The sequence below is a fragment of the Plasmodium knowlesi genome (assembly GCF_000006355.2).
Source record: "Plasmodium knowlesi strain H genome assembly, chromosome: 6".
In the NCBI taxonomy this organism is placed as follows: Eukaryota; Apicomplexa; class Aconoidasida; order Haemosporida; family Plasmodiidae; genus Plasmodium; species Plasmodium knowlesi.
The window spans coordinates 656,084-671,303 of NC_011907.2; the positions used below are offsets into that span (position 1 = coordinate 656,084).

The 15,220-nt window shown below is 41.0% G+C and overlaps 3 protein-coding genes across 3 annotated transcripts; all 3 read right to left on the reverse strand.

Annotated features, from left to right (window-relative positions):
• Positions 1–278: 278 nt before the first annotated feature.
• On the reverse strand, positions 279–4,722 carry PKNH_0614800 (pre-mRNA-splicing factor ATP-dependent RNA helicase PRP22, putative; the record flags this gene model as incomplete). Its single annotated transcript, XM_002261783.1, has 4 exons — positions 279–1,718; positions 1,843–1,971; positions 2,473–2,529; positions 2,692–4,722. 4 exons carry the CDS (start codon positions 4,720–4,722, stop codon positions 279–281), a joined length of 3,657 nt encoding a protein of 1,218 aa, XP_002261819.1.
• Positions 4,723–5,910: 1,188 nt separating this feature from the next.
• Positions 5,911–7,224, reverse strand: PKNH_0614900 (uncharacterized protein; the record flags this gene model as incomplete). The annotated part of the gene is made up of 1 exon (XM_002261784.1): positions 5,911–7,224. The coding sequence occupies one exon, from the start codon at positions 7,222–7,224 to the stop codon at positions 5,911–5,913; it is 1,314 nt and encodes a 437-aa protein (XP_002261820.1).
• Positions 7,225–8,725: 1,501 nt separating this feature from the next.
• Positions 8,726–12,028, reverse strand: PKNH_0615000 (conserved Plasmodium protein, unknown function; the record flags this gene model as incomplete). The annotated part of the gene is made up of 1 exon (XM_002261785.1): positions 8,726–12,028. The coding sequence occupies one exon, from the start codon at positions 12,026–12,028 to the stop codon at positions 8,726–8,728; it is 3,303 nt and encodes a 1,100-aa protein (XP_002261821.1).
• Positions 12,029–15,220: the final 3,192 nt, after the last annotated feature.

Consider the following 15,220-nt stretch of genomic DNA (forward strand, 5'->3'; position numbering starts at 1 on the left):
TTTTGATAACCTTCAAGTGGTTGAAAAGATATTTACCCCGCAGGGTGGTGAATCCATAAGGCGGACAGACCCTGTCTGTTTAAAAATGTTTGGTGAGTTTTTCATTCAAAGATGAAAGGGCAGGGGATCGATCAGGCCTGTAGTTGCAAAAAAAAAAAAAAAAGAGAGAGAAAAAAAAAAAAAAGGGAGACAAACGATGTGTGAACATCGTAGGGACAAAAAAAAAGGACAGAAAAAAAAAAAAAAAAAAAAAAATTCCCAACCGGATGGGTATCGCGCTAGCCTTTGCGTCTGGAGAGACGCCATGCATTGGGCTCCTCATAATAATTATGCAGCGGTTCGATTTTTTCGCGGAGCTTAATTTTGGAGATTTTCTTTTCATCCGCAGGGATGAACAAATTGGGTGCCAACTGAATCAGCCACTGGGGTTGGATAATGGTACAGTCTCGAATGTACTCCTTGTTTGTGAGAACCAACTCATGGTAAACAACGAAGAGTGGGTTCTTGTTAAAGAGAGTGGAAGAAGGGTGGATAAAAACTTGTTGGTTTGTTAAAAGAGTAGTATACCCTTGTTGAGCATCCCTTTTACAAACATGGCTAAAGTACCCAGAGCAGATGCTTTTGCAAATACTTACATACTTGGCGGAATCATTTCTGCTTTTGTTTTTTTCTACTTCATAATTATACCTCTCAAATATAGAGAGAATTTGCTTCCGTACATCTTGAGATCTTCTCAAAGCCCTTGAATGGATAAAGTTTTCATGACACCAATAATTGGAGTAGTTATTTTCTCTCCATCTGTTATATATATTAAGATAGGTAATTAAATCTCCCTGTGGCATGATAAATTTATTTTTCTTTTTATCTGCTAGAAGGGCCTTATTTTGAGGTCTATAAAAAATATTCTGTACACTCAGCATACTCACGATGGTAACCACATCATCTGCACAATTAAAGTTTATCGACGTTAATAATATTTTTGATAAAGTTGGCTCCATAGGAAAGTTAGACATTTTTTTTCCCAACTTGGTTAAGTATCCGTTATCATCTAAAGCTCCTAAATAATATAGATTTTCCAAGGAATGGATAAGTGTATCTACTGATGGCGAATCCATAAAGTCAAAGTGAAGGAAATCATTCACTCCTAGTGCCTTTAATAATAATACTGTACTTCCGAGATTTATTCTCTGTATTTCTGGAATGCTTGTTTCTGCCATTTCGTTTTTATATGCGTCTTCCGTGTAGAGGCGGTAACATTTTCCGGGGCCTGTTCTCCCTGCTCGACCTGCTCTCTGTTTGGCATTCGCTTTTGATATAGGAGCAACCACTAAGGAATCCATATCCCTCTTAGAATCATATTTCCTAATTTTACAAAATCCTGGATCGATTACGAAGAATATTCCGTCTATAGTTAAGCTAGCTTCTGCTATATTCGTAGCCAAAACACATTTTCTACACCCCTGTGGGGCAGGGTCGAATATAACACTTTGCATTTCTGATGGCAGTGATGAATAAATCGGTAAAATTATCAACGGGGGGGGTGACATACTTTCCAGCTTTTTCATTCGCTCATGTAATATTTCACAAGCGGTGTTTATTTCATCCTGTCCGGTTAAGAAAACCAGGATATCCCCCGGGTGCTCGTTCAGGTGGATATTCAGTACGGTGATCAGACATGCCTCCACGTAATCGCTTTCGGGTTCCTTTGAGTGCAGAATCTGAGAGGAGTGTAAAAGTGGGCATAGAAAAAAGTAAGTGCATATATCCATGGGTAAGAAAAACTCACATGAACAGGTAAGCAGCCAAATACATAGTACACATAATCATATGCACGGCTCGTACCTCCACTGGAAAAATCTTCCCCGGAATGGTAAAAATGGGTGAATTGAAAAAGTAGGTGGAAAATTTCTCCGCATCCAGAGTGGCAGATGTCACTATCAGTTTGAAGTCGGGTCTTCTCTTCACAACATCCTATGCAAGGGAAAAAAAAACAAAAGAGGAAAAAATCTTCAAGCAATCAATCGGTATCAGTGTACACATAAAAAAAAAAAATGTACCTACATACATGTACACATGGTATGAATATCTCGTTTTTCACAGACTCCACAAATGGTAGGAATTCTTCAGAAAATCACCTCCACTCCCCCCTTCCCCCCCCTCTCCAACTGGCGTATAAATTCCTTATTCAATTAAAATGTTCCCCCGTCAATTCTGCAAATAATTTAAATAACTACTTTAAATATTTTGTAGAACGGGGGATATATATATATATATTTTTTTTTTTTCATAATTTTTGTAAGCCTTATACCTGTCAACATTTTTTTAGTTTTTATGAAACGTTGTCATTAGCAGGCTGAACGCGCAGTGTGGCTTCCTTCTGCCGTAATGGCTGTGAAGGAATATTTTTATGGCCACTCAGATTTGGGGGGAAGGATAACGAAGAGGAATAAAAATAAATAAATCGTCGATTACCTTCAAAAGGCAGAAAAGGATATCAGTTGAAATGGTCCGCTCATGGGCTTCATCAAGCTACAGGAGAAAAGAAGAGTTAGACATGGGGGAGAGAAATTTCGTAATTTTTTGAATTTTGTTTACATAGTGTTATTATAAATGGGATAGCCACAGTTGTCTCGCAAATCGCGGTCCCCTCGGAAAATGAGATTCTCTCACAATTTGCTCTGTGACACTTACAATGATGAAGGAGTACTTGGAGAGCATGGTATCGCTGAGGGTCTCACGCAGGAGCATACCATCTGTAAGGTATTTTATAATGGTATCGTTCGAAGTGCAGTCATCAAAACGAATGGAATAACCAACCTCCTGACCCAAAATGCATCCAAACTCTTCGCTCACACGTTTGGCAATAGACATTGCAGCAACTCTTCTGGGCTGAGTACATCCAACAATGCCCTTATCTGTATAATTCGCTTCATGTAAATACTGCGGAATTTGTGTTGTCTTGCCACTTCCCGTTTCTCCAATAACTATTAGCACATTATTCTTAGCGATGGCTTTCATTAAATCTTTTTTCAAATGATAAATTGGTAGTTTTTCTCTCTGTTCATTTACAGGCATAGGATTTTTAACCCCGATGGATATATTATTATGTAAGTAATTTTTTCTCCATTCTGGGAGGTCATAATTTTTCCCTATATTTTTCAATGCCTCTGCTATAGTTCTTTCTCCTAACTCAGGTTTTGGATCTTCCCATGGTCTACTAATATCCTTAGGGATGCTATCATAAATGGCGTTCTGTTCATTTTGTTTTTGTTCCTTCCTTTCCTTCGCTAAAGCACAGGTGGTAGTTATAGCTCTTGCTAGAGACCCTTCTGCATTAACAATAACTTGTATAGGTGACAACTTCGCCCCTGCCTTAGTCGTTTGTCCTTTCAAAAAGGATGGTTCCTTTTCATTCACTTCAATTTCAATTATTTCTTCTTCGTCTTCAATTTTCTCATCATTTCTTAAATTTTTATATTCCTTTTTTATTTCTTCATCGTACATAATACCACCTTTAATCAGTTGTTGTATTTCCCACTTGGCGTAATCACTCTGCATCTTTATCACGCTCTCGTATTTCATCGTATCCTTCACATCTTCTTTGAACACATCAGAGTTATGCTTCTTTAGTTCTTTGTAATCTTCATGCAGGTCGTCAAATATGGACATAACATTTTTTTGTCCTTCTTTTCCGTATGAATTTTCTCCTCTGTGACTATCCTCTTCATAATCACTGACGAGATCCTTTCCCGTTTTCTGATCGACTTCTGACATATTTAAATTTATTTTTTCTCCAAAGATTGCCTTAACCTTTACCTTGACCTTCATTCCCTTTTGAAATTTTTCACTCATGTTTACAACTCGCTTTCTGTTTGGTAATATATCTGTGCAGTGAACGAGGCCCTCTTTGTACCCCCCCGGCTCGGTCCTGAATGACACGAACATACCGAAATCCATGATTTTGCTAACCTTTCCACTAAAAATGTTGTTCACACGCAGCGCAAATGATTCTGCCCCTTCTCGCCGCCTTCTTTTGTGGTCCCCTTCCCGACTGTGACTTCTATCTCGACGGTGATGCTCCTCTCGATGGCGATGCCCGTCTCGATGGCGCAACCTATCCTCACGATGAGATCTATCTTCATGACGAGACTTATCTTCATAGCGGGACCTACGATCGTGCCGGTCCTTGCCATGGATATGACTTCCATCCTGACTGTCGTCCCTATCACCATTGCTGTGCCCATCCCGGTGGTGACTCCTCTTCCGAGAGCGCCCCCCCCCTGTGGCAGTGTCGCTACCCCCCTCCAGGCCGCTCCCCTCGGACAACCTCGTCAACTGCTCATCATTCTTGATGGTCAAGCAGTGGAACCTTTTCATCTTTTCGTTTTTCTTCTCAATCATTTTCATCTCCAGCCTTTTCTCCTTGTCCACTCCATCCTCTTCTTCCTCCTCAGTATCATCTGTCCTGTTTTCCTTTCCCCCTGATGCCTTTCCCCCAGACTCTCCATCAGGGATCTTAATAATATCGTACAGGTACTTAAGAACAGACTGCTCAATTTCTCCTCCATTTTCAAAAACTTCTTTACAAAACTCTTCCAACGATTTGGCTTTTTTACACAAGTAGATTAAATATTCCGCTAAGTTATCATCCTCCACTCCTAGACTCTTGTAAAGCTCTGCATTCACCTTCTGTATGAGGTTGATTTTGCTGAGGCACTCCATCGCCGTTTGGGTGATTGCCCATTTGTGGAATTCCTACCACTGTTTTTGTTTTCCCCTTAGCTATAAATATGTTCTGCGTTTGGGGGAAACCTACATGGGGACATAGGTTTTGTTCCTCCTACCCGTTCGGCTTCTCCCCCTATCAGGGCGCCCTTTATTATAAATCCCCTAGGACGAATAAAATAAAATGGCACTGACAGAGGGAGTGAGAGAAAAAAAAAAAAAAAAAAAAAAAAAAAAAGAACCTCTTGGTAATAGGCGCGCTTGAGGGTTCAACAATGGAACCACTGAGAAAAATCTTTCCTTGTTTGTGCCTTCCCCCAAGAAAAAAAAAAAAATTTCACAAATATGCGATAGTATATATATGCGCGCATGTGAAGTAGTAGGCACCTACCCAGATGAACAAGTTGACCTCTTTCCCAATTTTTAAATAAAATTCTCCCCGCCCCTACACCCAAGGCGCATACCCATATGATATTGCGTAAATGGTGAGGGGAATCGCCTTTTCCACTTTTGGCGCAAGAACAGAAAAAAAAAAAAAAAAAAAAAAAAAGAATGACCGATAATTTTTTTTAAAGGTTTTTATCAGCCCACATGACATAATCGGTACGCCCTCATTGTAGAGCGTGTTCATCCCGTCCGTCCAGTTATGCCCCTTTCTCCAAACATTTGAGGAAAAGATTTAAAAAAAAAAAAAGAAAAAAAATAGCGAATGGTATTCTCTGGGTACTCCAAGAAGGAAGAAGCATTTAACACTTCATTCCCTCCACCCAAGGAGCAGCTGATTCTTCCCCATTTTCTTTTTACAAATTATTCTTTTTTTTTTTTTTTATATCCTTTCCCTTCTTTATGTAGTCGAATTATTGGAACACAGGAAAACCCCCCCCAAAAAAAAAAAAAAAAATGAAAAAAAAAAAAAAAAACATCATGTAGTGTGTGCCACACGGGATAGTTTCGTAGGCTGGCATACAATATCCATGCATGTGTATATGTTCATGCTCCCCCCATGTGGGAAGTCTGCGCGAATGTCACAATGGCAGAAAGGGTGCAGTGCCCATTTGGTAGTTCCCCCCGCGTGGGATCTTACCTCCTCGAATGGGTCTTCCAAACGGTATGCCAAACGGTATATGCCAAATGGTATGCCAAATGGTATGCCAAATGGTATGCCAAACGATCCGCCAGAGGGGGTCAGAACTTAAAGGGCTTGTTCACACTGAAAGGGTTGTTTATATTATCGTAATCTACGCCGGAATACTGGCGCGGAGAAAACATGCCTGAGGACACGTTTGGCGTGTTCTGGCCTTGAAACATATTGTAGTTGGGGAGGTTCTGTTGGAATGATGGGGAGCCAGAGTAGGAGTACTGCTTTGGCATTTGCGGGAAAAAGTTGGGATTTAAATTATTTTGCATGGAAGAATTCATCCCCGGGATCATCCCTGGTGCCATCCCAGGGGGCATCGGCATACCCATACCAGGAGGCATATTTCTGAATCCAGGGAAACCATTATGATTTACTCCTCCATATTGGTTTAAATTAGTTTTATTAAATTGTAAAAAGTTTGGAACAGGGGGTCCTGCACCCATCAATCCGGTGCCCATGGGACCAAAACCCATCTCGGAGCCTTTCCCGAAAGGCATAAGATTCGTATAACTGGCACTTCTCGACATCATCATATTGGCTTGTCCATCGAATAGCGGTTGGTACAAATTCTTGGCGTTCATGGCGTTCCTGTTTTGTAGAGCCATTTGATCCAAGTGCGATTTCTTTTGTGAGTTCTTATTGTACAAGTCCAACATAAGGAGAAAAAAAAAACATAAGGCGTACACCCCTGTGGTAATCATAAAAATATAGAAACAGTAGGAGCATTTGGGAAAAGGATATTGTTGAGCCTTCGTAACTAGGTTCCAAGAAAGGTCTGTCTCGTAATACCAGTAGGTGCCTATACCTCCGTTTATTATAAATGACAACATAAAGCAAGCCATCGAAATAAGAATACTCTTCGAGAAAAGTATATTCCATCCAATACATAGAATGATAAGTGTACAGGAGAGAACAATTCCACACAGCAAAATTAACGAAATGAATGAAACCCTTTCATAGGCTTCTATGCGTCTGATAATAGCATCTCGACAAGCTTCCTGACATGCTGATGTCCACAGGGATAAACTTCCAGCGGCCTCACTGCTTCGCCCGACTTGAATTCCTTCACTTCCTTTGCTTCGCATATTTTGTACTCGCTGAGTCCATGTTTCCACATGCTTGTCATCATAAATCACTTTGTACAACCCGTAGTAAGTATAGTCCACATAGAGGGAGTGTTCGCTGCCTCTAAACATGTACTTGTACTCGATGGGTTCTGCTTCTCTCCAGGTTGTCATCACCGTGGTTAGGATTTGCGGTACTGCACTGATGAAACCGATAGCCATAATTATGTGTAGCGCCCGAAGCGTGTTCTTTGATAGCGGCTGTGCCGCCTTTTTCAACTTGCGCCCGCGCCCCATCGGCAAAAGAAGCGGTGAAAATGGGCTACAAAATACAGGCGCGTTATGGTGGCACTGAATACGCTACTCTGTAACGCTGCAAAGGCGACGACGGGTCTCCGTTGCACATGGCGCATGTGGAGTTCTCCAAACCGCGGATGGCTTATCCTACGCCACGCGCATCGCGTCTGGACAGACACCCCCTCTATAAAGAGGCGCGTACAAAAAAAAAATAAAAAATAAAAATAAAATAAAAGTTGCGCAACACGCCAATTGTGTCAAATAGCAATTTACCCAAGTTAAAAAAGAAAAAAAAAAAAAAAAAAATAGGAATATAGTTGTGCAAGTGAGATGTACACAAATGAGTGGTGTGCCAATCGTTTGCGCAAGTCTACGAAAGCGTTTGGCGCATTTTAAAATTTTGGTTTTGCACGGACGCAGTTTTCGTTCCTTTCCGCGAAAGGGAAGACAGAACTAATCTCTGCCAAAGAGCGGCATGGCGACAACGCGATAAAAAAAAAAAAAAAAAAAAAAACAGCAAAAAGAAGGGCAAAAAAGAACTAAAAAAATAAATAAAATACCCCTTTACAGCTGTGAAGAGATAAAGCGTTTTTTTAACATATTTTCCACGTTTTTTCATCATGGGGGCAATTTTAAATGCATGCCATAGCATATTTGCTGTTGTCGTTGACGCGGTTGTCTTTCACGCGGTTGTCTTTCACGCGGTTTTTACTCTCGCGACTGTCTTTTTCACGACTGCCTTTCCCCCCCCCACCCGCACACTCGGGAACATATGTGTACCCAGGCATTATTTCCTAACTTCGCATGCAGTAAAAAAGGGGGAAGCATTCTTCGCTCTTTTCACTCTTCACTTTTCACATTCATTTTTTTTGCAGACACATGCAAGTATTGGTGCGTAAAAATATTTCTCATTTGTGGTCTCAGCCCAATTGAGTTTTTTTTTTTTTTTTTTAAAAGGCTTAAAGCGGTATGTTCTTTCCCCAGTGAGGTTTTCTCCCCTTGGACGCATGCACGTGTGGGCAGTTGCGGGGGGCAAAAGAAAGAGGAAGCAAAATGGTCACAAAGAAAAATATACGAATGGTTATATAAATGGTTATATAAATGGCTATAAATGTGTTGTTATACAAATGGGTTCCCAGAACGAGCAGGTGAAAGACACGGGAAGGGGAGCCGAGGAACCTGCTGGCCGGCGCGGGGAGTTCCAACACTTGTGCTCCGGGGGGAGGCCAAATTTCCTCCCATGGATACACACTTGCTGGGTCATCCTTCGCAAAAAAATAAAAAAAATGGAAAAATGGAAAAAATGGAAAAATGGAAAAAATGGAAAAAATGGAAAAAATGGAAAAAATGGAAAAAATGGAAAAAATGGAAAAAATGAAAAAAATGAAAATAATGAAAAAAATGAAAAAAACTGAAAAGAGTGGGGCAAACTGAAAGCACTGCAACATCAGAAATGCGATGGGAAAAATTCCCCACTTTATCTCTTCCCTCGTGTATTAGCTCAGAAGTCCACGCCCCTACGCTTGGCTAGTAAAGACTGTACCCTCTCTCTGGCGCTCTTAAAAGATTTGTTACCAAAGGGGGCGCCACCATGACCGCAGTTTCCGTTTCCATTGTTGCCGCTGTTGTTGGCGCTCCACTTTTTTTTCTTCCGCTTCCTCACGTCATCTTCAATTTCATAAGACAAGTCAAACTTGGCATTGTTGTAGTAGTAATTTTTGTATTTCCGGTTTTGCTCACCCGTGTAGGTAATGTCCGGGGAAATTATTTTTTCTCTACTCTCCGTCACGATAAATGTCTCCTCCTTGATGATGTCAAATGGTTTGTGGATGTTCCCATGGGTGTGATAATTGGACCCCCCGTTCTTTCCACCATGCTGGTGATAAAAGTTGGATGCGCCGACATAATCCTTTCCCTTGTTCCTTCCATAGTACTCACCTGTTTCAATGCGAGTCGTTGACAGGGCGCCACCATCAGGGGCCAACGCATAAGACATGTAGTTTCCCTCATACTCTTTGTTGCTCACTGACGGGTTGCATGTCGAACTTACAACATTGTAAGTGTGGTTGCTATGGTTATTTATTTTGTGCTTCTTATGTGTATTCATTCTTTTCGTTCCATTTTTACAGCTCTGATGTGATCCTTGCAACCCAACTCCCTTATGTTGACTTGCACTGCACACATTGTCAACACTGGGTTTTACCTCAGCGCGATATTCACCTCCGTTATTCGCACAGGATGACTTGATGTAATTTTTTTCACAACTAGGTGTAATATTTTCGTTATAGTCTTGTCGCATGGAGGCATAACAGGCTATGGAAGGGATACTTCCATTTAATGTTTTATATTTATTATCTGGTGTTACGTTCGTATCATTAGAGATATTTTCTTTCCTCTTAATCAGTCCGCTATGTACCGAATGAGAGTGAGTTTTTAAATGGTTACTATCTCCCTTCATTGGGTCATCTACGTATGCGTTGTCCTCCCGGGGAAAACTGTCACCACCCTCACAGTTATCGGCACTAATATCCATGCTACAGTTTTTTCCCCCGATTGGCGTGTGACTTCTTCGGCCCACTTCTTCGTCTTCCTTGTTATTAGCTCCGTCGCTGTGATCATTCCGGTCGAGTCCATGACCAGTACTGGCGACAGCATCGGAAGGACTGATAACAGCAGTCACAGGTCTTGTATTAGCTGCAGCTTTATCAATACCATCACTCAAATGCCCCAGGGATCCACCCACCTTAATCCTAATTTTGGTAACCTGGTTATCGTAATAAATGTTTTTGTTACCACTCTTCGCCGGCGCAAAATGCACTCTGTGTTTTTTTTCATAATTATTATTTCTACCTGACCAGGTCATAATATTTTTTTTACTTTTTTTTTTTGAAGACTTTTTGGCTAGCTGATGATGATCATTACGAGAAATGATAAAATTATTTCCCCCCTCTATTTTATTGAACAGTAAAATATTACTTTTCCCATTTTTCCTATGCCCTTTCTTACTATTCCCGCTATAAGTAGCGGAGTTGTTATACGTGTGCTTATTATTACCTTTGCCACTTCTGTACTCGTTGCTGTCTTCATTATATTTGCAATTTCCATCGATATGCATTGTCGCAATGGTGTTGTCAGAGAGGTTTCCATCATTGCTATTTATTACGTTGGAGCAGTAACTGGAGCTCCACTCAGCGCTGTACTTAACATATCTGATGTTGCTCTTGGGGCTCTTTTTTCTCTTGGGTTTCTCTCGACTCAGCTTGGCCAAAGTACCGTTGCTTGCTTTCTTCTTGCTTATGTAGTATCTTTCTACATTCTTGGATTTGTCCTTCTTATTATTCGTATTCTTTCCATTAACAATGCCAGTCAGATTGAGAGTGCCGCTGCTAACGACGCCAACAACATTCCCACTCCTCTTGGAGCTCCTCATTAGGTCGCTTCGCCCCTTGGCACTCCAAACGTGACCACCCCTACTAGTACCATTCTTCGCATTACCGCTCCGGCTATTCCTTCCTTTGTTTTTATTATTTTTACCATTCACACCCAAACTGCTAATGAAAATTCGTTTACCATTCCTCTTTCTCAACCCGTACCAAATGTCACAAGGATTTTCACACATATTAAATTCAACATGATTCTTCCTATTGACGTATGCCTTGGTTGATTCATCACTAAACAGGGAGCTACTATCTTCGATAGTTTTGTATGTTTCTAGCCGGTTGTAATTCTCTCCGTTCCCGTTACTTGTCCCCTTGGTATCATCATTGTAGTCGCCACTTGGGGGCGATACTCCGTAACCAGATGCATTCGGAGGATTTTCCAGATACTCGTTTGGATTCTCTTCTGTGTCGTATTGCCCGATAATTTCGTTCACGTAGGTGCCATCACTGGGGTTTTTTATATGGTTTGCACTTTTGGGATGCCCGGGAGGGATGCTCTCGGGTTCCCCAACGTAGCCTTCCCCCCAATGGCCATCTGTCTGGCCGTCTGTTATCTTCCTGCTCACTCTCCTGCGTATCCTCCCGCCGGTCTTCCTTCCTAACCTTCTGCTCCTCTCCGCCCTTTTCTCCCTCCTTTCCTCCTCCTTCTTCTGCTCAATCCTTTTCTTCACGTAGATCAGGAAATTCTGGTTGTCATGGTCCCCCTCTTCTTCGCTATCCTCACCGAGAATATTGTTTCTCTTATTCAGATCATCCAGCAGTTCTTTGGTCAGTCTCACTCCCTCCCCGTGGTTGCCTAAGTGGTTACTGTTATGATTGCTCTCGTGGAGGGTTCGACTGTCACCTTTGCCATAAGCACCCTGGTGTGCCTGTTTAGAGGGCCCACTATTTCCATTAGAGCTTCTCACATGCTGCCCTAATTTGTTCTTCCCGTCTGTGTTAGTGCCCCCCGCAGATGCACCTATGAGCAAGCTCTCCTTCGACTTATCCACATTAGCATTACCTTTTCCACTCTGTTGCGGATTGTTACTTTTTTTTTTTAAGTCCCGTTGGGGGTAGCTGTTACCAATCTTATCATTTTCTATAAACTGCCTATTTTCTTTTTCACCAAGATTTTTCCTTTTATGGTGAAAAAAAGCAAGATTCGAATGGTATCCTTTTTTCGACCTTTTTTCACTTATATGTTTCTCATTTTTCCACTCATGAGATTTTAGCTTTTCATTTTTCTTCTGCTTTATGTCTTCATAAAAAATGTTAATGGTGTTGCTCTTCGATGTTACACTTTGGTAGTAACTGGTGTGATTACTGTCGTTGTTCTCCATTGTCCGTTTTCGTACGTCTAATGGAAGAATCTGCACGTGCATATATATGCAGGGGAATTGTGCAACTCAGTATAAACCAACGCTCTGACTAAACAGGGGAGAATAGCTTTGCACAACATCGAGGAAAGAAATTTTTTATTTTGGTGGAACAGAATATTACTTTGGGTAACCACATGTAATCTGCTGATAATGAGCAGTATGAATGGATAGAGTCGAATATACACTCCTTCTTCGTGCATATGGGTTTCTGACCCACGTGTTTACCGGGTATGTATGCCTTAGTGGGGTGACTCCTTCATTCGGAGTGTACCGTTTAATCGATTGGACAGTCGTGCACGGAAGACACAAGGAAGAACTTCCTCCTCAGTACAATAGATAATCTTTTTAGCATGTATCTTTTTTTTTTTTTTTTTTTTTTTTCCTTTTTTTTTCCTCACAATTTTCTTTGCTTCGTTAGCTGCTCATTTGTACCATACGCTGTGTTATGGAGAGCAAGTGCACCTAACAGGAAATTGATGTCCTACTTTATCTCGCCTATTGTGAAATTATCAGATTTTATTTTCCCACCCCAGTATACATATATTTAAAGCAAGAACAGGTCTATGGTATAGCGGTGACTGAAGGTTTGAATCCCCTTCTCTGTTCCGCTTCTACGTGTGCAACTGTGTGTGGTGTTTTCTTCAACTAAGTTTTGGTAATCCGTTTTGTGAGCCTTTTTTTTCCCCTTTGAAATGCCCCCACTTATTCTCTACACCTTGACTGCTTCAAAAAAGGAGAACCCTTCCAAGGACGTAGAACTCAAGTAGGTACAGGTATAGGTGTACGACTGGCGCGGTCCCACTCAGGTAGTGCTATTCTTGTGCTCGTTTTGGTTAATTTGGGGTGTACCCAAACGGTATAACAGCTCAAAACTCAGCACACCCGATGTGCCCTTGTGTGAAGATCCTCTGGACACGCATAAGCGAATGTGTATACAGTGGACTCCCCTTGTCAACCAATGAGCCTTCCCCCTTTTTCTATGCGTGGATAAACAAAGAAAAAAAAAAAAAAAAAAAAAAAAAAAGGTGCTACTATTCTACGTCAGGATATTTAAAAAAAATAATTCCTAATCATTTTAGTAGATGCCCCTTAATTCTTTTATTTTATTTTCTTTTTTTTTTCTTTCTTTCTCCATAGCAGCTTCAGGAAAGGGAAGTGCCTCGCAAATATGCACAAGCAGACAGAAGTAAAGCTCCTTCGCGTTAACGGTCAAATCCTTGGAGTTGTTACTAAAGAGTAGCCAAAATATTCGCCTCTCTTTTTATTTTTTTTTTCTCCTTCCCGTACAATTGTCAATAATCGTTATGGGACATATGTTATACTGTGGCTGAGGCACAGTTGTCTAGAGACGATTGGGACCGTGGCTGGCGAGGGAGTTTGCTTGGTCGTATGGCTGATACGTGCTGTAACCTACATTGGTATGTACATTATGGGGGGATGATACATATATATATATATATATATATGTACTCATACACACAGGCATACACTTTAGCAAGTTTGTACCGCTCACACTTTCGTACTTTCTCACTTGCTAAAGTGTACGCCCGTTTTATTAGCAATGCTGGAGGCCCACAGTTTGTCTCGCCGTCGAAAAATACTGGAGAGTATACAGATTAGCAGATTAACACAGAGGCAGGATAAAAATGGTAGGAGCATAAAGGTAGGATCAAACTTTTTGTTTAGGCTAGCATTTCAGTGAATGAATTTCTAAATACATAACCTTTTTTCCTTTTATCATTTAAAACAAATTGCAACAACAACCTCTTTAAAAATATGAACCAAACTTTACTTAGGGGACCCACACAAGAATGGGGTCCATTTTTTTTTTTTTTTTTTTTTTTTGTAAAAATACCAATTTTGTCTTTTCAATTTTTTTCATATTACCTTATGGGTGCCTAAAATAATCACAGCAACTTCGTAACAAGGTAATCCGGCTTAAAAACGCTGATGTACTTCGTTACAACTGGTGCTTTTATATTAACAATTTGTAGGGGGGAAACGTATATTGAATAAAAAAAGGAGAAAGAGTGAGAAAAAAAAAAAAAAAGTCTTCTTTTGGCTCCTTTTCAATTTCCCGCTGGCTCCCGTTTTGGTTCCTTTTTTTTTTTTTTTTTTTAATTTTCCCTTTGCGTCGAGTTGCACTTCTCTATAGCCAACTGATCGGATGGGCACACTCGATTGGATCCTCTTCCAATGTGACTACATACAAAGCTCGTCGTGCATGCGTGTGGGCGGACGCGATGTTGATTGTGAACCCCCTTGACGTGATTTTGTGTATAGGAGGAAAACTAACCTGCTCGTGGCACGAATCAATTGCACAGACAATGGTACATGTACCGTGTGGCATATGGTGCTGGCACAAAAGTAGGGGTCACACACATGTGAGCTATCTTAAAACGTGGCTACTTCGATGCGGATTTTTTTAATTTCAACTAAAAACTCGAAGAGTTGTGAGCTCTTTGAAATATATTTTGCGTTACGAGACCACCGTGACACCAGGATCCTTTATCAATGCCTTAACGCGCTTAAGCCAAGTTGGGGTTTGCGGATGCACTGGCGCTTGGATGAGCAGACTCAACTGTTGCAAGGTATACGTCTGTGTTCAAGAAATTGTGGCGGTTGTCCTGATAACCGCAAGTGCGACAGTTAGGCTAATAAATAGACAAGCCAGTAGGCGAGCAAACAAAAAAAAAATAAAATAAAATAATAAATAAAATAGGTATGGCATACAAATGAAAAACAGCGTCAAAAGTATGCGAAGCAGTTACTATGCGGAAATACAGCACAGCAGTGACCGCAGGGGGGGGGGGAAGTATTGGCACATTAATTAATTGCACCTTTTATTGCTTTAATTAATTACATGGGAAATGTATTTATATGAACGCGCGCACCGTTACAGGGGTGCGCGTCCGCAGGAAACACAATTGTTGGGTAATGCGTAAAAGGTGACGTCCCACACGAGTGGCTAAAATGAGATATTATCTTTTTTTTTTTATTTTTTTTATTTTTTATCTCCCCTTTTGCATTCCCATTACGAGCTTACTGCAGCGATGGTTAAGGGGGGGTTATTAGCTGTATGAGGAGATGACAGTGGCGTGTTTTTCTTTTTTTTTCCTTCCCGATGCGCTTCAGCGTTCGGGGTCAAGGTAAGGGACACGCACAGAGGTAAACGTATGGGTTTGCAGTTACGTA